We start from the raw sequence: 26,715 nt of genomic DNA, 5'->3' as shown, positions 1-26,715 counted from the left end.
GAATGGGCTTTTATTGCATCAATTCGGGTATCTCTCCGTTGCTTGTCAGCCACATATGGTATTGATTTTAAAATATATATTTTTTAACTTACACGGCTGTAACTGAGTTGCTATGCTTCCAATATGTAGGGCTTCGGGTCTCCTCTTAACTAAAACCACCACAATGCATTGCACTGTAATGTACGGTGAACAGCAATGTTCACTATTACAGCAGTATGCCTCCGTAGTAGTACAATACTAGGGCTTAAGTGGTCAACACAGTCTTTAATCTGTTTACAATGCTGAGGCTTAAGGTTGACGGTTTTACTCATTATAGTATTTAAACCTGTATGAGTGCACCACATATTTATTTTCATCCCGTTGTTCTTTCATCAATTGTCGATTTGACTTTCATTAATGCATTTTACATTATTGTAAAGCCTTCAGAAGATATTGTTTTGAAAGGAGACATAACACACTTGCAAGTACCTTAAACAATTCAACAATAACAAAGAGTTAAGTTATAGCGATCCAGATATCGTTGCTGTCGGGCAAAAACCTCTTACCTCCATATTTTTGTGTTTTTTCGTGAATTAATGACCTACTTGATCATACTACAGCATCACACAAATCATCAAAAGTATCAGATCCGCAAGCCTGAAACGCATTTTGAGCTTGTAGATCTGCTACTTTTGCTGTTTTTTTTAACCTGAAAAGTAGCCTAACAGTTTTGGATATACAGTATGGGGTTTCCACCTGACGGCAACGATATATAAGTTCTATGTATATAGAAGCTCAGGATGGACTTACTGAAGCCGGAGTCGTGGCGTACAATGTCGTCGGCAAGGTCATCACCACTCAAAAACTTCTCCAGTCGCTTTCTGGACACTGTGGTCTAAAAGACACACATTTATATAATTTTCAAACAAACAAGATGGGGTCTAGACAGACAGACAGACCCATTAGCAGATGTCTAGCATCCTATCGAGCCATGCTGTACAAACACATTTTGGTTGAAAAGCTTTTTGATGAGGGACACAGTTGTATGACAAAGTATAATGTTGGCTTTAGTCAATTAACAGTTATACAATTACAGACAAACTGTATCTACAGCATGTGCAGTGTGTAGAGCCGTCAATGAGAATAGTTCATATTCAGTACTTGAGTATTGTGTCTCCGATCCCTACCTGAACCATTGCAGCAATGAGCATGGGCAGCATGGCGAGGGGAAATCGAAGGACGTTGAAAAGAGCGATGGAGGTGAAAGCTTTCTCAGCGTTCAGTATGTTGTCTGAGCTCACTCCCACAAACACAGCAAAGGTGGCCAGAGACACCTGCACAAAGAAACCGGTCAGTACACTGAGAAACAAGGTTCCTGGAACCAGGACATAACATGTTCATGTCAATCTCATGTCATGCTAAGTATGTCATTTCTTTTTTTAAACGTACATTTTTATCCCTTGATTTTGCGACCCCATTTTTTTCACCCAGTGCCAATTGTCTAAGTAATCCTGGGCTCTACACTCCCTCTGCCAGCCTAGGGAGAGCCCACGTCACGTCACGTCACGTCACGTCACGTCACGTCACGTCACGTCACGTCACGTCACGTCACGTCACGTCACGTCACGTCATTGCATTCTCAAGTCATAATTTACTTTTCCTTTGTCCCTTTGTGTCTCTCATACTCTGGTCTCTAGACTCACCAGAGCTGGAGCGCAGGAGAAAATGAAAGTAGAGATAGAATTGAGGTAGGCAAACTTCTTCATGACCTTCAACTCCTCCTCCCTAATTCCCTCCACCTGTGCCTGGAAGGACGGCTCCCACGCGTACAGCTTCAGAATCTGGGGGGGTTTGGGGGTGGAGGCATTGAGAGTAGAGCAGGCAGCGTGAGGACGCGGAGAGGGAAGGGCGTTTCATAACATCGAGGAACAAAGGACCCCACTTTCTGTAGCAAAAGACAATAATCAATCCCCAGCAGGTGGTGGGTGCAGGATAATGAAGGTCTGCCTGACATTTCTAATTGTGTGTGTGTGTGTGTGTTGTTTGTTTTGGAAAGACTTCAAGAAACCTTTTACCATCCTCCTCCACCCATCCTGCTTAGTGCTTACCCATACAGACAACAAGGCTTTCAGAACAAGGCCAATACGGTAAGTTGAGGCATAGCAACCATATGGTAGTATACTACACAATATTGTTTCTGTCGGGCAGAAACCTATTATCTCCGTATATTAACTTTTTGTGTTTTTTCGTAACGGCCTACTTGATGATACTACAGCGTCACTCAAAAGTAGCAATCCACAAGCTCGAAATGCGGCTGTGAGCTTGTAGATCTGCTACTGTTGATGCTTTTGAATTTGAATCCTGAAAAGTAACAGTTTAAGCCATATGAGGTTTACACCCGACAGAGACGGTTTAGTCAAATCACATAATTATCTCTATGAAAATGTGAATGTAAAATATCTGCCAGGAAGATTATTAGTTGATCAGAATAGAGTTGGGAGATATGGACAAAATCTAATATCACAATATATTCTTGATATCAACATTGTGGGGATGACTATTGGTGCTTTAACACAATGAGATTTTTGATAAATAATCATCAGTGATGCCTATATAATAACTAAGTGGGTAAAGCCAGTCAGTTCAGTTCAGAAACGTACATCACTTTACTGTATTGCAGCCTTTAAAGCCAGGAATAGACAACACTTACGCCATACCATCCAAAATCCCAGACAATATTTAGTCTCATATCACAATATTGATATAATAGCCCTATTTCAGATTTATTAGTATTCTTTTTTATCTTTACCTGTATGGATAAACGCCATTTTTGAACAAATGAGCATATTGTAGGTCGGCTCATTTCTCATGGACTGCACCCAAATACCAAGAATGATTTGCTTGCTCGGTTTTATTCATTTGATGAGTGAAAGGGCACTCACCTTGATGCCATTCAGTATCTCATTCATTATTTTTAGCCTCTTGTCCTTATATTTCATGTTCTCCATCTGAAAAGGGAAAGAGGGAAACAAAAGGTGCATCTCAGGAGCAGACACACAGAGCTAAATAAAGAAGGCACAAAGAGCATCTTCATCAGTGTCTTCATGACCTGACGAAGACGTAACCTGACATCGAAACCATGTCGCTCTTGCCTTGCACCCTGGCTCCAATCATCAGTTCCTCCAGTGCCTTCTTTATTCAAGCAGAATAATTACAAACAGGATATTACAAACTAATACTGTAATAGCTTTTTTATTAAGCCAGTCATTAAAAAAAAGGGATAAAAATGTCAAAGTGTTATCGATGTCAGAAGAAAAACCTGAATCACAGAAAGTCATATTGGACGGAAAGAAAATGTCCAAATGTTTCAGAAAATAGCCGATTTACAAGGGCATAACACGTCACGATGCAATGCGTTGTGACCTTATAGATCGGCTATTTTCGCCATGCAATACCATCGTACAACAAAGAATAGGGCTTGTTTTTCCGATACCGACGCCAGTATTGGCTGCAAGTCATGTGTATCGGTATCGGTATCCGGAAGGGAAAAAAATGTATGGGTCCATCTCTATATATTAACCTGGATGCCTCTGGACTTGGCGGCCAGCAGGCCATTGATCGGTGCCATAAGCAACATGACGGCCAGGCCAGCCAGGACCGAAGGCCCCAGCTCCAGCCACAGGAAGGCGATAGAGAGCGCTATCTGCAGAGGGCAGGACCACAGCAGGTGGATGAAGTTGGTGACGTCGTTGAACCGCTGGGCATCAGCCGACATCAGGTTCACCGTCTCCCCGACGGTGTTCTCTTTGCGGGCATCGTTCGACACCACCAGGGCCTGAGAGAGGAGAGGGACGGAGAAATAAATTGTTATTTATTCACCTTATTCCTGTTTTTTAAAGTGTAGTTGCTTATTTGGGCTTGCTTCCTAAGGTTTTTTAAACGAGTGGTTCCCACATTTTGTCAAGGACCCCCAGATGTATTTGTCCGCAGACCCCCATCTGAAAATATTTTGTGCCAGGTACCCCATACAAGATTTGTGTTGTTAACAAAAATAGCACTATCTACATGTGAGCTTGTAGATGTGCTATTTTCAAATGGCTGATGTAAAGTGTTCAAACTTAGCCTAGTCACTTCTTTTGGGCTTGTTTTCATAGACCAGGCCACTTGTTTCTCTTGCAAAATCTGGCAACACTGCTGATTAGCTGCATTACACCTGCAGTAGCCTACTAGGGAGGAAGTGAATAGATATTGAATGAAGCAGCCCACTGAAAAACTCAATGGAGAGGGGACAAGAATAAGGGGAATATCGGATGGAAAATCCTGGATGAATGGAACACACATGATGCATACGTTGTATATTTATTTGCTAGACACTGGTCATTGATTGGAGAGAGCAGGAAGTGGGGGGTTATTATCTTTAAGTAACAGGAATTGATCTGGTCCTATAGAGGCAAGTTAAAATGGCAATTCTGGGAGGTCAATCGATGAGGGCAAACTGAATTAATCTGAGATTGTGAACAGTGAACAAGCAGTCCAAGACACAACAGGATACCGACTGCAGATGGACACACTATTTACTAAACGGCCGTGGTTTGTAAGTTTGTTGTCCAGTTCAGGTTAAAGGGATATTTCACTTTCAAACATGTTTGGGGTAATTTTAATGTCTACTCGGGCTTTTCCATTAATAATGGGTGTGTTAAGATTTAGGCGAGCAAATGTGCAAGCATTGACAGTACTGTTGACTACTGTCCATGCCTGACATTGGTGAACTTTGACCGGGCGTCAACTATTAGGAAAGAAGCGCTGTGGTTCAACCACTGGGATCTGAGGATTAATAAAATCACTAAATTGGCATCCCGTCCGGAAAATGGGGACACCCCTGTTGGCCTGTTACTGAACAAACACTCTATAGCAATGATTGCTATCTTAATGTAGAGCTACTTGCTTTAACAGATACCACGACCACCTTTAACACTCTGGGTTTTACAGTGCAGGCCGTTGGCTAGAGACTGACGTTTACCTTCTTGTACACAGCGGCCATGATGGCCGTGCGGACCTTCATTCCCAGGACGTAGCACAGCTGGAAGTACTGCTGCAGCAGCAGAGACTGAAAGATGGCCGCCAGGAGCAGCAGCACTGCGTACAGGTAGCCCACCCACGCGTACGCAGACTTGTCCTGAACGAACCCAATCATCAGCCTGGATGAAACAGAAACACTTCTTCAGTTCAGAGATGCCACAATTTGCTGGGACATTAATCAATGGTCTTAAATGGTCATAACCTATTTTGATCTCAGGCTGATCCTCTGTCTGGTGTTATCCGTTGATATTCACCATAGGCGGAACAGTTAAGCACTTAAGCCTTAATACTTAAACTTAATATCTACTATGCTGTGCTCTTTCTTTTTTCTTTCTTGTCTACGGTTTTATTATTATTGTTATTATTATAACCTATGCTGCTTTATTGTCTGAAGGAAGCAGAACAAAAGTAAGTTTTACTCTTATGTATCTGTACACAAGATGTAACAAAAAAGCACAACCCTGAACCTAGCAGAAATAGCCGATCTGCGGAAATAGCCGATCTAAGCTGTGTTGTGGGCTTTTAGATCTATTTTCTTTGGAAAACGTTCACCTATAATAACATGCCCAAAAGTGCTTAAAGGGTCATGAAACCCTAGGATGATATAGTAGTTTATTTTCCTGTACAGTTTAAATACCGGTACTACAGAAGGCTGAAAACATGGCAGGCTGACCTACAGTAACAGTATACCGTGATGCATAACAATAAAATTAATAATGGGTGGGTTAGATTTATATGTGCCAAGGTGTATTGGCAATACTGTTGTTGACTACAATCAATTCTTGCACAGTACCACACCTACAGTAAACACAACATACCCTAACACACCCATTATTCATTTTATTAGCGGCAGCTGCGTTGCTTACATCACAGTGTACTAAAAGGTCAGCGAGCCTTGACATAGTTTGACCATTTTAACAAACTATAAAATCGGCCTTGGGTTTCAAGTCTCTTTAATCTTCAGGAAAGAGGTCAGTTGTGATACAATGACAAGATAAGATAAGATGAAGAAACACATGACACACTTTCACTAATTTGGGTTGGCCATTGATGAGTTTTATGTGGCTAACTTCACCTCAGTCACACAACACTTCAATGATTACCTCCAATGAGCTTGTAAGCCCTGAGCCAAAGGCTGATGAAAATGATGTCACATAAACCCTAAACTTAAAGGAAAAAGTCCAGTGAATGACTGTGACTCAGAGAAGCTTAGAATAGTAAGTACGTCAATATACTGTACATAAAAGTAAAGTGTGTGTGTGTGTGTGTGTGTGTGTGTGTGTGTGTGTGTGTGTGTGTGTGTGTGTGTGTGTGTGTGTGTGTGTGTGTGTGTGTGTGTGTTGTTTACTTGAGGATCTGAGGACTAATAAAAACCAGCAGGTCTTGTAGAAGTTTGTAAAAGGCTGATTTGAGCAGAATCCATTTGAAGGTCTTGAAAATGGAGGGGATGAGCCACGACCGAGGGTAATCTTTATCTTCCTCTTCTTTCTTTGTCTCAGTCTTCTTCTTCTTCTTGTCTTCCGTCTTTCCCTTTTCCTCCTGAGAGAAAGAAAGAAAAAAGGTCTCGTGAGTGCACAAATTGAGCTTTTACAGAGAACTAATTTATATTTAAGATATGATCATGATGACAGTGGTTTAAAGGTGAATATAGCGGGTTATTATACTGCACAAAAGCAAACAAAATAATTTGTATTGGAAGATAACAATACATACAGTTCCACCTTTTGAAGAAGTGGACACAATCACCAAGCCACCAAGCACTATAACTATATAGCTATAACTATAAATGTCTAGTTTTCAAAATCAAGTGGAGGGCACATCACAACTACATATAATGAGACAGTGGTGAATGTTATAGTTATAGTCACTGCATACAGTAGTTAAAGTACTTGATGTGGATGGCCCTTTACTTCATTAAAATACATATTCCTTCATTAATAATTTTTTTTTTGAGGCCCCTGACTATCGACTACAACATAATGGAAATGTGTAGTGTGTATTATGACATTTACTGGCATTTATTGCGAGTACTATAAGTCATTGGTTCTCAAAGTGGGGTTCTGGGGGGGCGTACCAGGGGGTCCCTTGCAAAATTTATTATTATTATTAATTAATTATTATTATTATTTATTTATTTATTTTTGATGGGGTCCGCAGCCGAATACATATCATTTTGGGGGTCCTTGACATGAAAAAGGTGTTGAGAACGACTGCTATAAGTACACTCACCATCATCAGTACATCCTGACTGACTCCCTTCCCGAGCCCATTAGAGAGCCCATTCTGGGGGAGGACATCCTTCTCTCTGAGCTGGTCCTGCCTCTTCCCCTCTCTCTTCTGGAACTGGACCCTGGCGGCGGCCAGCTTGACCAGCATGACCTTCCGGAAGCGCTGGCTGAGGTAGTCTGTGGTATCTGCCTCGTTCAGGTCAAACATGTCCTCCTGCACCAGCGGCTGCTTGAAACCCTTCCTCACCATGCTGGAAAAGGAACAGGAACACACAGTGAGGGGTGAGGAAGAATTATACTGTATCGTTATTATGGTTGTTTATATCTATCCTTTATATTTAACCATCAATTATATAATACATGATGATATAACATGATATTTCGTAGCTTGTCAGAGCCAAGATCTCCGGGCTGTCTTATTATGGTTCAGCTTGTCCTTGTAGCAGCTAGTATAACTATGGTCTGATCCCTGTCATCGTTGGTAGAACTACCTTATTAGCAACGATCTGTGTCAGACTGTTTGTCTTACCGTACTTTTCCCCATGATATCATGTGCATTAAAGCATAACCATCACCACCTAGAATGTTGTCTCGACTCCTATTGCCTCAACAATTAACGATCGATCCAGAATTCCACGACAGGGGTCAGGAGACACAAAATCATTGTCAGCGATCAGCCATCTTGCAATCCAAATGTACCTGTTGATCCATTGGAAAGTGATTCGGCTCAGAAATGGGGCCCCAGCCTCTGGATTCTATAGTACAAATAAAATGCACAGATGAATAAAGCTTACAGGGCATCAGATCATGTTAAACGTTGGAAATATTCACGTGAAAGAACAGTAACTATGTTGGCATTCTCGTAAACAATAAATATGTTATACAAATGTTGGAAATTGGTGTTTGAATAGCTATACATTCGCTCCGCCAACACATTACACTCAAGACTGTCATGTCAGGAGTGGAGCAAAATCCATAAACTCACCCAAACTCCATAAAAACTAATGCAAGGAAAGGACACTTATATCATTAATATACATTTGATTTCATGGTTAACCAAGCATTGTAAATACAATATACATTTATAGGCCAATACTGTACGAACTAAGTACTGTCAATACAGTATGTACAACTAGCAACATCCTCTACCAGGGATGGCATCACTGTGCAAAATAATTCATTCTGCTTCCTGTAAACTCACATTTTCAGAACTTCTAATTTTAAGTCATTTCCATACCATTATGTGAAAGATTTAATTAAAAAAAAGCATCTGCTATTGTTGTCTAGATACAGATATGGACTAGTCCGTAAATATCGGAAGTTGTTTCTTATCTGTTGCCATACATTTAAAGGAGGTTAAATAAATGAGGGTCATTTTGAAAGACTTTGCTTGGCTCCATACTGTACTGAATGCAGTGCTCGCAACAACGGATGCTCGGTTACCTTCTTGACGAGTTCCTCTGCTTCCGGAGGGATGTCAGCGAACGAAGAGAGGACAAGACCTACGAGCTCCAGCCCAAAAGCTATGTAGAAAAGGCAGAACCGCGGGACATCCTGGACCGCTCCTCCCTGGTGATAAAAGAAGGGTTCACAAGGAGAGAAATGGTTGCATTCTACGGAAAGTGAGATCTCAGCCTCGTGCTTATAATATAAGCATCCACTGATCCACAAGCTCACACGTCGCGATGCAACGCATTGTGAGCTTGTAGATCGGCTATTTTCCCACATAATATGTGAAACTCTTTATTGTAATGTAACAAAATTGAAGAAGCAGCTCAGCTAAAAACGACACCATATATTGCACAGTCTATCCATATATTGCACATCAGTCCATCCATCCATCCATCTTCAACCGCTTATCCGGAGTCGGGTCGCGGGGGCAACAGTTCCAGCAGAGAGCTCCAGACCTTCCTCTCCTGAGCAACATTAGCAACTTCCTCCTGGGGGATCCCGAGGCGTTCCCAGGCCAGTGTGGAGATGTAATCCGCCCATCTGGTCCTTGGTCTGCCCCGGGGTCTCCTCCCAGTGGGACGTGCAGCGAGGACCTCCCTAGGGAGACGCTCGGGAGGCATCCGTACTAGATGCCCGAACCACCTAAGCTGGCTCCTTTCCAAGCGAAGGAGCAGCGAGTCTACTCCGAGTCTCTCCCGGGTGACCGAACTTCTCACCCTATCTCTAAGGGAGATGCCAGCCACCCGTCTGAGAAAACTCATTTCGGCCGCTTGTACCCGCGACCTTATTCTTTCGGTCATGACCCACACTTCATGACCATAGGTGAGAGTAGGAACGAAGATTGCTCGGAAGACCGAGAGCTTTGCCTTCTGGCTCAGCTCTCTTTTCGTCACCACAGTGCGGTACAGCGACTGCAATACCGCTCCTGCTGCTCCGATTCTCCGGCTGATCTCCTGCTCCGTCCTCCCCTCACTCGTGAACAAGACCCCGAGATACTTAAACTCCTTCACCTGGGGCAAAGCCTCATTCCCTACCCGGACTGCACAATCCACCGGTTTCCTGCACATCAGTCCGTTATCATATTGCACAAAGTCAGGTGTGGTAAACGTTCAAGTGATTTCAGGTTTGTGCAGTGTTCAGTGCATTAACAGCTCTGGGGTAGAGAGATCAGCTTTTTAAGCATATGACACTGTCGTGCAGCAAAGTATAAATCAGGCTTCAGTCTCATGTCTTCTGCAGTAGATTGGTTAGCACTTGAGCTGCGCCTAAGAAAACTGTCCTTTTGTTTGTCTTTCTCAGTCACGGCAAAAAGTCACAATAAAGGAGGACTCGCACACTGGAATAAAAACGATTAGGTCTTGTTGGCATGTAAAAGCCTTCATTAAAAGATCCAGGGCTGAACAGAGTATGGCATATAACGTTTCAGTCCACTATCAGTTCATCTTTTAATTAAGCCTTTTATCAAATAAAATTTAATAAAATAAAACGTTATTTATTTAGCACATTTCCAACCACAAAGGTCGAACCAAAGCGCTGCCCAGAGCATATTAAAATACAAACAGACAAGAAAATTAAAGGTAGGGTAAGTGATTTACTTTTGTTAAAATAAGTGTTAAATAGCTCTATATTCTGATAGCACTCATTGCTATAGAGCAGTGGTAGGCAACAGGCGGCCCGTGGGCCAGAACTGGCCCACCAGCGATAATATCTGGCCCCGACAAGTAATTTTGTAAATAATTTACAATAGCTGACTGACAGTCCAGGTAGGATATGGACAGCAATAGCTTTGAATTGATGAAATCAGGTATGATGAACAAATAGTTCTATTTCCATTCTTTGAATGTTATTTTTTCACTGTCAACTTTTCTCTTGAGACTTTTGGATGAAAATCTCCTCTCACGTTTAAAAAACACACCAAAGCTGTGTTTCAAATGCCTCAAATGATACATTGTTTCTCTCCATTCTAAGAGACCTTGAACCATGAAAGAGCTCTTGTTCGAAAAAGAGTACTCTCTGTCTCCAGATAAAATGTTCATTAAATATCCTCTAAATGAAACATTCAAGGATGACGCCTGCACAAAAAGGATTAGATAAGCATTTCTGTGTGCACCTGTAACATTTGATTCCACATGCTTTTTCTGTTATACCACATCTTCATGTAGTAACCTTTATAACAATACAGTTATTATTATTGTATATGTTTGTTTGTTGCAAGTTCCACGTCCTAAATTAGCCATTGATTGTGTTCTGGCCCACCATCTAATGTCTTTGAAAAAGTTTGGGCCGAGGCCAAACTTACTTGCCGACCACTGCTATAGAGTGTTTGTTCAGTAAAAGGAGTCTCCCATGTCTCTCCAGCTCTTTATTAAACAGCAAATGCATTTTCAATGCTCATTTGGCTTAAATGTTGTCACCTACCTGAAAATGTACATAATTCTGTTTACTAAAGAGCTGGAGAGACCCCTGTGACCGAACAAACGCTCTGTAGCAATGATTACTATCAGAATATAGTACTTTAACCTTTTAACATTTTTTTCAAAACATTTAATAAAATATCACTTACCCTACCTTTAATTAAAACGTCAATAAATTGAACATGACCCATCAAGGAACATATCAATATATGCAGCATATGAAAGGTATGCCTCGAGGGCCAGGGTAATTACACAGTTAAAGAGCATTAAAAGCTAGTGAGAAAAAATTGTCTTTAGTAAGGATTTTAAAACCTCCGATGACTGAACAAAGTGAATGTGGAATGGCAGGGTGTTCCAGAGTCTGGGGTCGGCCATCGCGAAGACTCGGTCACCTCTGGTACACTGTGTACAAAAGGCTGCCAGTGAGAGAGTTAATTGTGTGTGCTCGTTAACTGTGTGCATGGTTCATCATGACCCTAACCCTGCTTGCACGCACCTGCGGGTAATTAATGAACGCACCTGTGGGTAATTTAGTGAACAAGACTTTTCCCTTCTTCTCCTCTTGCATCAGTCAGAACTAGCCTGAGGCTACGAGCTCAATCCATGGTCTTGAAGGGCGGACCCAAACACAGCCGCCCGGATTTGTGCGTGGCTTCCTATTGCTTCACCAATCTATGTCCCCGCCTCCCCTCCCCTCCCCCCCTCGGCCTGTGCACGGAGCACGCTGACGTCACCAAATTTAGAGCGACGCCCCTCTGCACTCTGATTGGTTAGGAGATAACAAGGTCCAAGACCATCGTTCCTGCATGGCTCCACCAGGCTTTTTTTCTTTTGTAACAAAAAAAAAAGCCTGGGTTTCCGAGGCTAGTCAGAACAGAAGTGTGTCCAGTTCATATCAAGAAGTTGCTCCAACAGTTGTACTCGAAGTCATTTGAAGTTTGTGTGCGTTCATGCAAATGTAAGTCCTGTCTTTCCTAGTTAAATGCCGTTCATTTGTGTGTGAAATGTGCCCTTTGATGTCTTGTTTTGTAACGCTGTTTGTGCACGTGGTAAATGGTCTTCAGACAGTCTGAAGGTAGCAATATTCAAGTGCTTTGATTTCATTATAAGTGCATCAGTTTCAAGTGACTGTGAAATGCTGATGTTTATTCCATAATGTAGGCTTGACAGTCATAGGTTTATGTTTCACTGTTTGTGTTGTATGACATCACATGTGTATTTGAACAATGGGCATTAGGCCTAATTCATATTTAAGTCTGATAAGTTGTATGCTTTGTATGCATGCTGCCTCAAGCATTGTCAGAGTGATATGTTTTATTTCATTATGAATGTATGTAGCCTATACAATAGTTCAGTCTTGGACTGTACTGTGCTCATTAACCTCCAGTAAAAACCCATAAATGAGAGAAGTTGTCAGTCCTGTGTTCTAATCGACACCCCTGGGTGAAGTGGGGAAGCCGGACCAGCCAGCCAGTATAAACCAGTCCACATTCAGTCCTTTCTTTTAACCCTCACTAACAGACTGGTAAGCCAATCACAGGGCTCTGGTTGGAATGTATCAGATGAATATAGAGGAGCCAGCCCATTTTCGGCTTTAAAAACAAACAATAAAATATTAAAATCAATTCTAAAACAGACAGGGGAGCCAGTGGAGTGAGGCGAGGATACAAACAAGACCTATTATAGTCTGATGTCTTTATTCCTGTGTGCAAGTCCTTCCCTGTTCTATTTCTACTGCAGACTGCCAGGTTCTCTGTCCATACTAGGGTTGGGAATCGGATCCTTTAGGATTTTAACGATTTCTTAACGATTCCCCCTTAACGGTCCAATTCCTTAACGGTTCCCTTTAACGATTCCTATATATTCCTATATATACACCTCACTGGCTCTTAAAGTGAGTTACAGGGACCCTCTGGGTTACTTGAGGTCTGTGACTCTTGAGTGTACAAATGGAACCAAATGGACCCTCATAGGTCCTTTTGGTTCCATTTGTACACTCTCAGAGTTATGGTGGTCCTTGAAATTCAAACGTTTGAGAACCCCTGGTATTGTAATTGTATAGCAGACGTGAAGTCCACATGACAGCTCTTGACAGTGTGATGATAAAAAAAAAGCGGTTCCGGAAATGGTTCCAAATGTGATGGAACTGATTCCAGTTCCTCAATGTTGGATCCGGTTCCTCCGATCCCGGATCCAAACCCTACTCCATACCTGTCTCCATGCCTCTCTCAGAAGGGTCTGGAAGGGGAAGATGTCACACACCACCAGCAGCAGCCAGAAGTTAAACAGAGTGGCTGAATCGACGGCTCCGTCTCGACGGCGCACTCCCTCTTGGCACAACATAAGCAGGAGCTAGAAAAGAACGATAATAATAATAATAAACTTGAAAGAAAGCATTTATTGAAAGAGTCAGCGCTTCAAGTGCTTCACACAGCCTCAAAGAAAAAAAATTGAATACAAAAAAATAGTCCGATTTAAGATCTGCTCTACTTACCCATGAAACAGCGAACAGGATCGGGTTGAAATAAAACACTGCTGCATGTCTCCCGGTTGCACTAGTATCAGTCCCAGGACCATAATCCTCTCCTAATGTCACTGCCAGGCCTGCAATCGCCGTCAGGAACAGCAGACCTGTGATAAACTGAAGGGGTGAGCGAGGAGAAGTGTGAGTGTGGAAAAGGTGAGCAAGACAAAAATGTAGTAGACACTGGAGATACGGTATATACATAAAAATTCCACAAAATGTGTCATACATTACTAGCCAATATTCTAGGTGGTGATGGTTATGCTTTCTTTTTGTTTTGAATGATGGACACGTCATTGTGCAACAAAATTAATCACCTAATAGGTTGTTGTCAATATACTCAAAGCTTTTTGCTTTGCGAAGTTTATACTTTGTCATACAACATGCCGACAATTACTGAAGAATGTGACACACTCTGTCATTTTTGGTGATACAGTATGTCAACAATGTACAATATAGTCTTTCCTCACCCACTGTATATGCCTTCCCTCTTCTCAGGTATGAGAACACTTAAAAAGATAACAAAAACTCGGCTGGTGGATACAGTCCCTGTGTCCCTGTGTCGTTTTATTTTATTTTACATGTCATTGTGTATTTAAAAAAACTGGAGTGACGTAAATGTATTTGTTTCATTATACCTACATGACTCTTTCACACACGTCACCTTTTTGTTTGTTTGCGAGAGTACTACAAAGGAAATCATTTCAAGACGTGTTTTATCCACGATTGTTTTTAACCAATATGTTGAATGATTTGTGGGGTTTATACAATACAAATAAACCAAACCTAAACGGCACCAATTATTTATTACCAATTGTTCTTTGGTTTACTCCCTACTCCCCCCCTGCACTTGTTAAGGGGGGTGTCACTGCCACCACAGGGCATGGTGGCAGTGACGTGCGCAGAAACTAGCAGACCTACAAGCGCTACAAGCGTTTTCCGACGTGCGACACGCTCATACGACGTATAGCATAATTTGGGCAAATATAGAGCCTAGACAGATGTTTTACCTGTTTGCAGATATAGAGCCTAGACAGATGGTTTACCTGTTTGCAGATATAGAGCCTGGACAGATGTTTTACCTGTTTGTAGATATAGAGCCTGGGCAGATGTTTTGGTCCTCTGCCCCTGAACAGAGCAGCGAGGTGCCAGGGGCCACAGAGCCACAGGAAGCCCAGAGGGATCCACACCAACAGGGTCTGCTCCACACACACAGGGAGGTCCGGGTCTTCTCTCTCCACGTATGTGGAATTCTAACGTCACATCGGTACACAGTGCAGACCCAGAGACAGGAAGCACGCACGCACACGCACACACACACACACACACACACACACACACACACACACACACACACACACACACACACACACACACACACACACACACACACACACACACACACACACACACACACACAGGATGTTAGAACAAGGGCTGTCACAAATTATGCAATTTTCCCGAAATTATGCAATTTTACTGCGATTTAATTGTGTTCCTGTCGTTGAACATTGGAACATTAGGTCTTTTAGGCTTCGTAGACAAAAAGACAATTAACTTACATAATTTAATATAATAACTATACTTTATATGAATAGCGTAAGTAGCCGATCTACAAGCTCAAACACACACACACACTGATGCACACAACTGCTCCTCATAAAACCGTAAAACATTAAACTAAGTACTGCCACTGGGTTCGGCCCTGGAGGCTCTCACTATATTACACCACAGAGACTGCTCGTCTCCCTGATTAGAAGTTTAATTAAGGGTGACTCATGGGTGATGGAAATACAAATCCCTGCTAATTACAGCATGTGTTCCAGGTGGGGGGGGGAGAGAGAGAGAGCGAGAGAGAGAGAGAGAGAGAGAGAGAGAGAGAGAGAGAGAGAGAGAGAGAGAGAGAGAGAGAGAGAGACCGAGACCATGCCACAGGTATTCTAATTCCATTAATCAAAATCAGTTCTGGGAGAGATGGAACAATTTAATCAACAAAAAAGATAACCTGGCACTACAAAATGGTCACTAGATCATTTTGAAAAAGTGTATAAACAAACTTTACGCAACAATCTCAATCATCAACAGATACAAAAAAGAAAAAGAAAAAAAGCCACACAGTTTCCAGGCTTAAATGACGAGGTTGATTACTTGCCGTTTCTCTGATGTTTGTTATGATTACTGTGATCATGTTTGGGTTACAGTGTAAACATTTAATACACTGTGATTATATTTACTCTGTTTTCCCAGTATGTTATTTTATAGATTATTTTGGTGTCTGTCACTCCGGGTGTTGTTTTTTGATTTTATTTTATTTTCATTTATTGGGGCAATTGTGCTGTCTGTCATTTACATGTGATAATGACGTAATAACACACTAACATGATTGATTGATTGAAACATCATCCACGGCTTTATTTAAGTGACTGACTAGCCAGAATGCCAGATAGACCCTGATGAAGACCTTCTAGGTCAAAACGCGTCGGTCATATTCATTTGCCTTGCTCTTAATAAATTATACATTTTTTCACGTGAGACGGAGTGCCTTGGAATTCTTTTCTTTTTAAGTCTGCATTTTCACACCTTTTTGGCAAGCAGTACTTCTTTGGAAATCCTTTTTGTTTATATGATCCTACATGTGTCACCAAAGAGCACCTATCTCAGAGCCACTGAATGATCCCTGCAGCGCTTCTCATTTTGAACAGATACAAATTAGACATACATTGGCAGTCCTTGAATCAACAAATATAATCGAAATCCCCTCAATTATCAAATTAGAAAGAAAAATTTAGAAGACAGCATAAAAAGGTTGAAATCTGACAAAGCCTGTGGTCCTGACGAGCTTGGGGCAGAAATGCTGAAACCCAGCAGCCCTGAGCTCAAACAGGGCCAATCTCGTCCTTCAATCAGGTTACTTTTCTGTAAGCTGAGGGCTTATGTCCTCAATACATACATAGTGGAGATAAAAGGGACCCGAACAACTACAGAGGCAACTGTGAGAGCAGTATGCCTGAATGCTGGCCTTCCTTACGGAACACAATGTCCTGAGTAAAGGGCTTATGCCCCCACCCCTCACCAAATCACCACACTACTGACCATCTTTAGAGTGCAGCAGCCTGTTCCCTTTTTTTTTACCACTTTTTCTTCTATGAGTTCAACGGCATGTGTCTGATATGCTCCGCGCTAATAGCTTGTGCAAAGGAACACAACATCAAACGACACTATGAGATGACACACAAAGACAAATGGTGTATACAAGTATACAGGATGCAGAATGCAAAGCATAGACGACCTTGAAGCAGCTGTGAAAAAAACATCAACAATCTGTGTTCAGCGAGTTGATGAAGTTGTGAGGGCCAGTTACATTATTGCCCACAAGCTCTACAAGCTCACAACGCCTCACAACGCGAGGCGTTGTGAGCTTGTAGATCTGCTATTTTCCTTTTTTTTTTTGCCTATTTCTTATATTATTTGACAATTTGGCCAATGTTTGACCAATTTTTATAGTATAGGTTGTTTGTTAATTTGCAGTATAATGGTATTTTTTTTCGAAACAAAGGTGACTTGATGAGGGCCGCGACCAGTTGCTCAGACGCACATGCGTGCTCACATGCTTTCACTTTCACTGCTATGACTACAGTATATCACTTTCCAAATTGTGTTTATTATGAAGAAGAATAGCTACTTTAATTATTATTATATTAATTACTGGTATTATAGTTGTAGGCTAAGAAATTTGGAGGTGAAACAAACAATGCACTTTTTGTTTAAGGGGCCCCAATAAACCATTTGAAAGTAGAACAAATCAAGTGAAACTTTGTAAAACATATGAATAAATATTGGCAACTAGCTACATCAGTCACGTCATCAGTTGCAACAGAGAAGGCAATTAATTACTTAACTTTGTCTTTTAGTTTACGGTTCAAATCTCATGCAATGACTCCGTTTCTCTCTGCCATATTCCTTGACAAAGCTGATATTAGCAAACGCCACCAAATACAGTGGCGGCCAGCATGCATTCTTTGACAAATTCCCCTTCAGAATATGGCTTTGATGCGGCAGAAACTTTGTGGGCAATAATGTAACTGGCCTTCACAACTTCATCAACTCGCTGAACACAGATTGTTGTTTCTTTCACAGCTGCTTCAAGGTCGTCTATGCTTTGCATTCTGCATCCTGTATACTTGTATACATCATTTGTCTTTGTGTGTCGTCTCATAGAGTCGTTTGATGTTGTGTTCCTTTGCACAAGCTATTAGCGCGGAGCATATCAGACACATGCCATTGAACTCATAGAAGAAAAAGTAGTCTGACCTTCATCGACAAGCTTTCTTTTCTTGGACAGCACTTTGAAACAGCAGCAGTGTCTCTTCTCCTCAGCTTTCAGATGAGTAGTGTGATACTTTACTTTGCCTACCTGAGCATCTCTATTCATGTTGTGAATAATGACATAAAAGAGGCCATTACATTACATTACATTACATTACAGTCATTTAGCAGACACTTTTATCCAAAGCGACTTACAATAAGTGCATTCAACATAGGTAGGGAACGAAACTACTAATCACCAGAAGTCTTAAGTGCATTCTCTTCTAAAACAAGCAACTAAGAGTATACCTAGCGCTAAGGTAAAAGTGCAATATATCAGCTATACCTACTTTCTTAAACAGATGACACAAATAGGAAAATCAAATGAGAAAGAGCTAAAACAAATAATAAACAAGATCCAATAAAACAAGAAAACAAGAGCTCGTACAACTAGTTAACAACAATTAGGCAAGGCGAAGAGGAAGGGTAGTGTTTCCTGAAGAGGTGGGTTTTCAGCCTGCGGCGAAAGATGGGCAGTGACTCTGCTGTCCTGACATCAGTGGGGAGTTCATTCCACCACTGTGGGGCCAGAACAGAAAAAAGCTGTGACCGTGTAGATCGGCCAGAAGGACCACTGAGCGACGAGGCAACCAGTCGCCCCGAGGCGGCAGACCCAAGTGGTCGGGCAGGGGTGTAAGCATCGACCATAGCCCGGAGGTAAGAAGGAGCTGTTCACCAGGAGGCCATGGTGAACTGTATGCAAATTGAGAGCGGTGAGGCCATGGTCATGGCTGCCTATCAGTGGTGGAAAGTAACTAAGTACATGTACTCAAGTACTGCACACACGCACGCACGCACGCACGCACGCACGCACGCACGCACGCACGCACGCACGCACGCACGCACGCACGCACGCACGCACGCGCACACACACACACACACACACACACAATGATATTCTGATTAATCATCTATACTTTTTCCACAGTGGAAGAACATATTATTTAAGTATCATGGTCAGTATCATGGCAGTATCATAAACAGAAACACATCAGACACAGATGGACATAATCACACAAGACCAGGGCCAAGAAATCGGACAGATCCGTGTTGATCACATGACTAGGCAGAGGTTTTTCCTTGGCCTCTAGGGAGTGTGCGTGCAAAGTGTCACGCCAATTGGTCCAGTTATAGGTAAAAACGGGAATTGGCCTGTTATAGCGCCACCATACGGCCAATTTGAAATATGTAGGATGGCATTTCTTTCTTGGTCTAGTGGAAATGCGCGTGCAAAGTTTCACGGCAATCGCACGCTGTGTTCATGATTTGAGGCATTTTGTTCAAAAAGTAGCACTCCTGCAAACCTTCGAAGCCATTCTTAGCCTTAGGCCTGTTTGGTTTAATGACTTTAGAGATACTGTGTACCGATTTGCGTGATGTTTGGACAAAATCTGTAGGAGTAATATAAAAAAAATGTGTTTTGCAAATATCGGCCTCGTGGTGGCCTCGTGGTGGCGCTATGGCCGATCTGAAAGATTTGGGGCAGAGAGTCTGCTCTGGCATCCAGGGAGTGTGCGTGCACAGTTTTGTTGCCATTGTAATCCATATCATATTAGTATATACATTTTATCAATAATATTCATCAAAATTAGAAATTTGAATGAATGTATAAGGATTTAATAATATGTTCTCCCACCGTGGAAAATGAAATAAGTATAGATGATTCATCAGAATATAATTTTACCTGTGTGTGTGTGTGTATGTGTGTGCGTGCGTGTGCGTGTGCGTGTGCGTGCGCATGTGTGTATTTTCTTAAACACCCAGGGCATGTGTACTCACTCACACATTGTGCCAAATAATTTAATTATTAATTAAAATTGGCAAATGTTAAAATATGCCAACGTCTTTATTTACCCAGTACAGGTCTAAACAGGTGAGTCAATTGAGGTGCCGATCCACTGCGTTCAAATAAACTGGATATCAGGAGGCTTATTTGGAGGAGAGGAAAAACAACAAAACATTGTATACCTAAACAAGACCAGGAGACCTGGTTCTGCCAGACCCAGAATGAAGTCCTAGTATGTAACACACCTACAAACCACTTTATAACTGACGTTCATGATGTCATGAATAGTTCGTGACGAAAGGGGACGTCACAAACTTTTTTTGGGCTGGGGCCGGAGGACAAATGAACCATGCCCATGTATGGACGAAACAGATACAAAGCCTCATGTAAGCCCGACCCCTTGGGTCTGGCAAAAAGGAGACCTGGTTCTGCCAGACCCAAAATGAAGTCCTAGTATGTAACACACCTACAAAGCACTTTATAACTGAAGTTCATGATGTCATGAATAGTTCGTGACGAAAGGGGACGTCACAAACTTTTTTTTGGCTGGGGCCGGAGGACAAATGACCCCTGCCCATGTATGGACGAAACAGATACAAAGCCTCATGTAAGCCCGACCCCCTTGGGTCTGGCAACAATAATTAGCCCAGCCTCCAGTTAACTGGAGCCCAACCCATGCAGCAGAGTGCCACCCACTAGATATCAGGCAGGCAGCAACGCCAGGCCTCAAGAGAATTTCAAGCAGCATTTGCAGAGAGAGAAGGATGAAGGGGGGAAGTTCAAGCATTGAAATTGGTTAAGAAGTCATGAAATTTAGTCAAAAGACTAGCCTATGCAAATTGTGGATTGTAAACATTTTCAGGATATATATATATATATATATATATATATATATATATATATATACACATACAGTCTCAAAAGTTTGAGAACTACTGCAGTAGACAACCGACAGGCTCCAATTAACTGGAAGCCAGTGACATGAAAACACAGACTGATGCCCGACACTTGACGAGCTACAAAATATGTCAAAAACGTTTATTGTGAAATCCGACCAAGAGCATGAAAAACGATCACGCTTTCTCTTGTCTGTCCTCCTGACCACCAAGCACCAGAAGGCATGAACATCTCTGTCTTTTAGTGTGGGAACGGGAACTAAATCGGTTCCTCAAATGTTGTGAAAGCCCGGTGAGGTTTAGTCACTCCGTGGGAAAATGCAACATTTTGCCTGGCTGAAGAGAGACGTTTCCGTTTTTGTCATTGGACTAAACTACGTGAGGAGGGCCGGAACCGGAAGCACTTGAACGGCGAACAAATCATTTGAACTCATCTTTGTACACTGAAATGAACGATAATTCCCACCACTACTGTCCTTCTCTTCCGTTCAGACTCTTGCAAGCCCTCCCAAACTCCTCTTTTAAGGAGTATTTCACCTTTCAAAACCACAACCTCAAAGACAAACCCCTCTGGCATGGGCACACTGGGCCTGTTTACACAGATCGTCCAGGACCCTTTATACCCTAACAATCTCCATACCTTCATCTCCATATATGGGCATCAAAGGGACACACACAAAATTATAATGTTTTAGTAATATTGTTCCTGCTGTTCTACCGACCAGGTGAAGAAATCACAGATTGAGGCTTTAACCTTTGCTTTTATATGAAAGATCAGAGAATATTAAGATATTAAGACCACTTGAAATGCTCTAATCTTAAAATAATAACAAAAAATAGCCTTTTTTTTGGGGGGGGGGGCTATTTTCGCTGCACAACATTCCACTTCTATGGAATCCAAATGACTGAAACCAGTAGTGGCGACTGAGAACTTAAGGCCATGCAGTCGTTCATATCATGCTCAAAATCGAACCCACCACACTTCAATACGACTCTCAACAAAAGTCACAGCTGTCTAAAAACGGTATCGACAGGAAAAGAGTGCAGAGGTGAAAACATCTGGAGCAGTGTGAACACAGCCATACTGAGGGGGCACAGCTTTCATGGCCTCCATGAAATCCCTGCCCTGAGTCACACACATTCACACACACACTGACGGCAGAGGAAACCATGCATGACACCAACCTGCTCGTCGGGAGCGGTTAAGGGTTCAGCAGTGTCTTGCTCAAGGACACTTCGACACTAACCCCGGGACAATAGCCTTTATTTGGTATTGTCAAAATGGTTAACCATTGATAAATAAACTGAGCTCTCCAATATGACCGATCTTCTGTGTTGCTTAGTCATGAAAATGTACTACACCCACCCAGCATCTAGAGGCAGTACAGTAATCAAGGTTACCATCGTGTCTTAATGAAGTTTCTTAATGTGTGAAGTTTTATGTAAAGCACTTTGAATTGCCTTGTTGTTGAAATCTGCTATACAAATACACTTGCATTGCCATCATCAGTCACTCATTGGAGGGAAAATAGTTACAACACACACAGAAATGTGAGCGGGGAGGAAAAAGCATAGCGACTAAATTCGAAAGAAATTGGGTAAAAATAAAAAGGAAAATCAAACATTGAATAACTGTCTTCACTGTGCTCTTTGACTTCTTCTTCAATTGTACGACTGATCCAAAGATATTTTGAGCGCGACTCGAAAACTAAAAGCTTGGCAATAAAGTTGAAACTCAACATTGTCACTTCCTTAATAAACTATACATTATCGTGGCATTCAGTGTAGTGAAGAACCTCATAAATACAGGCTGTCAGCAATGCTGAGTCATGTAAGAAATGCCGCGTCATGTCAGAAATGCTGAGTCATTCGAGTCAGTAATGGATAGTCATGTTTAACCTATCCGAGCTTGATGAATAAACGGATGGTACGGTAAAAAATCATGATGTGGCAGATCAAAATGTGATTATAGACCTAAATTTACATTCAAATTTCTTTTACAATATTTTTAAACTTCACTTGCTTTAACCACTTAACAATTTTGAAAAATACAAGTTCACCAAGTTGTGAACTTGTAGATCTGCTATTTTCGCTATTTGTGAAAGTACAAAATATTTTTGAAATTCCTATAATTTTCGAAAATTTTCAACTACTGACATGCCCAAAATAGGGACGCCAGGTCGAGAGTGGTTTGAAGACTATTAATAGTATTAATATTAATAGATTTGGTCGCAGATCTTTGACAAAGCACTTTTCTATCTCATGCATGGGCTGTGATCCGTCAAAAGCTCAAAGGAATGATTCTACTTTATCACCTGCTGCAGTAAACAGTGTGTTCTACTGATCTCCCACAGTGAGGGCCCCAGTTCCATCACATCACATGCACTCACCCACTCACCCAGAAGACTGAACCACAGAACTCCTCCAGGGCTTCAGCAGGCATGGTCCCCGATGAACGGCTTCACTGTCCTTTCGATGAGCATAAAAACCAGTCGCCTTCACTGTCCCCCGCTTTAGACAGCGGCCCACACGTTCACTCCTGACCCCGCACACACACTCCACAATAAATCAGAGCACTCCCAAGGACTTTGAGCCATGGAGCATTTTTAAACAGAAGGCAGACCTCGCAACCTCGCCATAATAGAGAGAAACAGAGACGTACTGGAGGTCTTTGAAGAGCAGCGTTAATGCTTAACCCAAGTCCTGACTCGAGGGGTTCTTCTTTCTACTCTCAAGAATAGTATTCTTGCTGTGATAAATCAATTTTCTGCCTCACTGAGCCACCCTCTGCCTCACAAGCATGCACAGACCCGAACACACACACACACACACACATCTACCGACAGATGTAATAACTCTTCCCCTGACTCTCTGCAGAATGACTGGATGAATCTGCTGGTACTCCGAACTGAGTATACAGTATCTAAAGTCTGTCTAAAGTCCAGCCGACTAGGCCACAAAACCTTGTGTGTGTTTGTGTGAGAGAGGAGAGTGACAGTAAGGGAAAGGGAAAGAGGAGGACTTTAAACCAGTTCAAAGCCCTCCCTCCACACTGAAGTTGTGTGTATGTGTGGGATTGTTCACCGACAGAGGAAATGGGGTTGGGAGGGTTGTAGCTGTCGGGGCCTCTTTTCCTGTGCAGCAGCAGCAGCTGCTCCTACATTCTCAGTCTCATAAGATCTGACTTCCCAATCAGGTCTGATAAGCATCAACCCTGTTCAAATCCTGAGTGTTAACTTAACTCAGAGATGGCACCAAATGGACACTTGGGGGTCAGTAGCTCTGAGACGGTACAAATGGAACCAAATGGACCCATGCATTTGTACGTTCAGAGTTAATTCAATGCTCATTGTTTTACTGTGAGGGGGCAAGCCCTTTGAACGAGAACAGAGGAGAAGGAGCCATTCAAGTTTGGTTTAAAAAGAGGAAGAAAAAGACAAATTGAATAGAAATGCAAGTATGTTTTTCAAACACGGTGCCATTTTGCCACTTTCACTCTCCCCCATCCCTTTTTCTATTTATATTTCATGTGTCAAATAATATTCTAGGTAATTATTTATCATTGGCCATATGAATTCAATATTCAATGTGAATATAGTCAAGCCATGGCATGCAGGCCTGGTATTTATTGTTTTGAGTACAGCTTAGCTTTATGACACAGGCTCCTCTCTTATCGTTGTGTGTATATTGTATAGCTCTGTTTATAACTATGCTCCAATCCAGTGGTTCTCAACCTGTGGGTCGGGACCCACAGGGGGGGCCCCACATCATTTTGGGGGGGTCCCCAGATTACAGTAAAGTGACAATGTAAGGACATTTAAGACCCTTTTAATACCGAATGTGCATAATACTGCATCAAAGGTAATCAACAAACTAAACTATAAAAACTGGTGAAACATCGGCTAAATTGGCAAATAATATAAGAAAGAGGCAAAACATTCAAACAATTTCACAAAGTCAAACTAAATGTAATGCCTCAACTTCTACAATTCCAAGTGCTTGTCAGGGTGGGGGGGTCCCCAGTTCAAATATGATTATTTTGGGGGGTCCCCAGTTCAAATATGATTATTTTGGGGGGTCGTGGCCTGAAAAGGTTGAGAACCACTGCTCCAAAAATATCCCTCCTGCGTTCTTCAGAGAACTATACTTGACCACCGACCTGAGTGATTTAATGTACTTCAATTCTCCCATGAGCTCATGTAATAAAATCTATCTATAATAAAAAAAAAACGATCTTACAAAGTGTCTCTGACTCTGTTTGCCTCCTGAGTGCTCCGGAATTCCTCGACACAATCCTAGGAAAACAGTGGATTCCACAACCATTTCAAAAGACTTTCACCAGAGAAGGGCTTGAACATAAAGTAAGGCGGTACGTACAGATTCATTGTCTATGACCATATTTTGATGCCAATTTGGCATGAAATATATACTCAAAGTACCAAAAGTAAAAGTAGTCATTATGCAGAATGTCCAATTTCATAGGTTTCAAATGTATAAAATGTGTAATCTTAAAAAAATTGCAGATCTACCAGCTCACAATGTGTCGCATCGCGATGCGTTGTGAGCTTGTAGATCTGCTACAAGTAATAGCCAAAGTTTAAATAGGGCCGAAGTGGTTAATGTATGTTTTGTAGCCTATAATAATAATCCAAATCTACAAACTATAGTAACTAAACTTTTCTAATAATTGAAGTGAGTAAAAAAGTACAATATTTGTCAAATTAAAAGTATAGCAAATTGGAAATACTCCAGTAAAGTAGTCACTAGTACTGTGCACTTAAATATGTCAAAATTGTACTTAAGTACACAGTACTAGTGATCAGATATGTGCATTTAGATATCATCGACATATTTTGACCGACATGACTCGAAACCTAAAAGCGAAAAAATTAAGTTGAAACTCAACATTGTCACTTCCTTAATAAACGATACACTATGGTGGCATTCAGTGTAGTGAAGAACCTCTCATGAATACAGTGCAGAAATGCTGAGTCATGCGAGCCCAACGCAGCAATGTTTTGAGAGAGCAGGTAATTCTTCAATTTTACCACTGATCCAAAGCTATTTTGAGCGCGACATGACTCGAAACCTAAAAGCTTGGCAATAAAGTTTAAACTCATCATTCCTACTATTCGGTGCCATTTCAGCCTAGTAACTTTCTTCAAAACATAATACAATTTTAAAGGATTAAAAAAAAAATCTGAAAGAGGGCATGTTCAGCTGTCAGAAAAACATTTCATCACATGAAGTGGGACAAATGTCCCCCCTGTTACAGGACATAATGTATCTATTGAATAGTGTTTTCAATGCATAATTATTATAATATTCACATTTTCAAAGAGATCAGATGTCCCTTCCTTTTCCATGCTAATGTATTTTTTATCAAAGTAATTATAAAAAATGATTATCTTATAAAGCACATATTTTTATTAGGCATAATGTAATTTCAATCCCAATGTTTTAGGATAAAATAGAATTTCAATGTAATTTCACCACAACTTTTAATTTGGTTTGTTCCACCAATCCCTTCACTGCATATTACCAAAATAATATGCAAAATATGTTTTTATTTAATTGAATTGTGATTAAAAAACACCCCTGTTATTGTCCACCCTGTTATGTTTTGCACTGTAACAGGGTGGACGGATAACAGGGTGGACATTAAACCAATAAGCAAAGAAAAACCTAACAATACAATTAAGCTTAGACAATGATATAAACATTAATCTGAACAGAGAATGCAAAGATCCTTTCCATTAATAATTAAATTGACCCACTTTTTGTCCACCCAATGTAACAATGTGTCCATCATGTTATGTTTTACACTGTAACAGGGTGATAACAGGGTGGACATGTTATTCTTTACCACATCAGTAATACAACCTAAAACATTGATAAAAAGGCAAATTAAACAGTGATACTTATACTTCTTCTGGTGTAGGGTTTCCTATCAAATATATATGCTACTTTCTGACATCATGTGACTAGAGGA

General features: G+C 41.4%; 1 protein-coding gene across 2 annotated transcripts in view; it reads right to left on the bottom strand.

Annotated features, from left to right (window-relative positions):
• Nucleotides 1-23,645, bottom strand: part of abcc2 (ATP binding cassette subfamily C member 2) — a 56,870-nt gene extending 33,225 nt beyond the window's left edge. For both annotated transcript variants that reach the window (XR_013934486.1, XM_080450371.1), the window contains exons 1-14: nt 23,122-23,645; nt 14,759-14,929; nt 13,647-13,793; nt 13,364-13,504; nt 8,730-8,855; nt 7,986-8,041; nt 7,288-7,537; nt 6,407-6,597; nt 5,000-5,177; nt 3,560-3,814; nt 2,922-2,987; nt 1,683-1,820; nt 1,167-1,313; nt 790-874 (exon numbers count right to left, since the gene is read on the bottom strand). Coding sequence is in view for 1 of the 2 variants with exons in the window: in XM_080450371.1 (XP_080306497.1) it covers nt 790-874; nt 1,167-1,313; nt 1,683-1,820; nt 2,922-2,987; nt 3,560-3,814; nt 5,000-5,177; nt 6,407-6,597; nt 7,288-7,537; nt 7,986-8,041; nt 8,730-8,855; nt 13,364-13,504; nt 13,647-13,793; nt 14,759-14,929; nt 23,122-23,166 (1,996 nt within the window). In the remaining variant the exon portion in view is untranslated. The remainder of the gene's footprint in view (nt 1-789; nt 875-1,166; nt 1,314-1,682; nt 1,821-2,921; nt 2,988-3,559; nt 3,815-4,999; nt 5,178-6,406; nt 6,598-7,287; nt 7,538-7,985; nt 8,042-8,729; nt 8,856-13,363; nt 13,505-13,646; nt 13,794-14,758; nt 14,930-23,121) is intronic.
• Between the last annotated feature and the right edge of the window lie 3,070 nt (nt 23,646-26,715).

Source organism: Gymnoscopelus braueri (genome assembly GCF_963280865.1).
Source record: "Gymnoscopelus braueri genome assembly, chromosome: 14".
Lineage (NCBI taxonomy): Eukaryota > Metazoa > Chordata > Actinopteri > Myctophiformes > Myctophidae > Gymnoscopelus > Gymnoscopelus braueri.
Note: the sequence above shows the minus strand (reverse complement) of the source record. Positions and strands in the feature narration are given on the sequence as shown.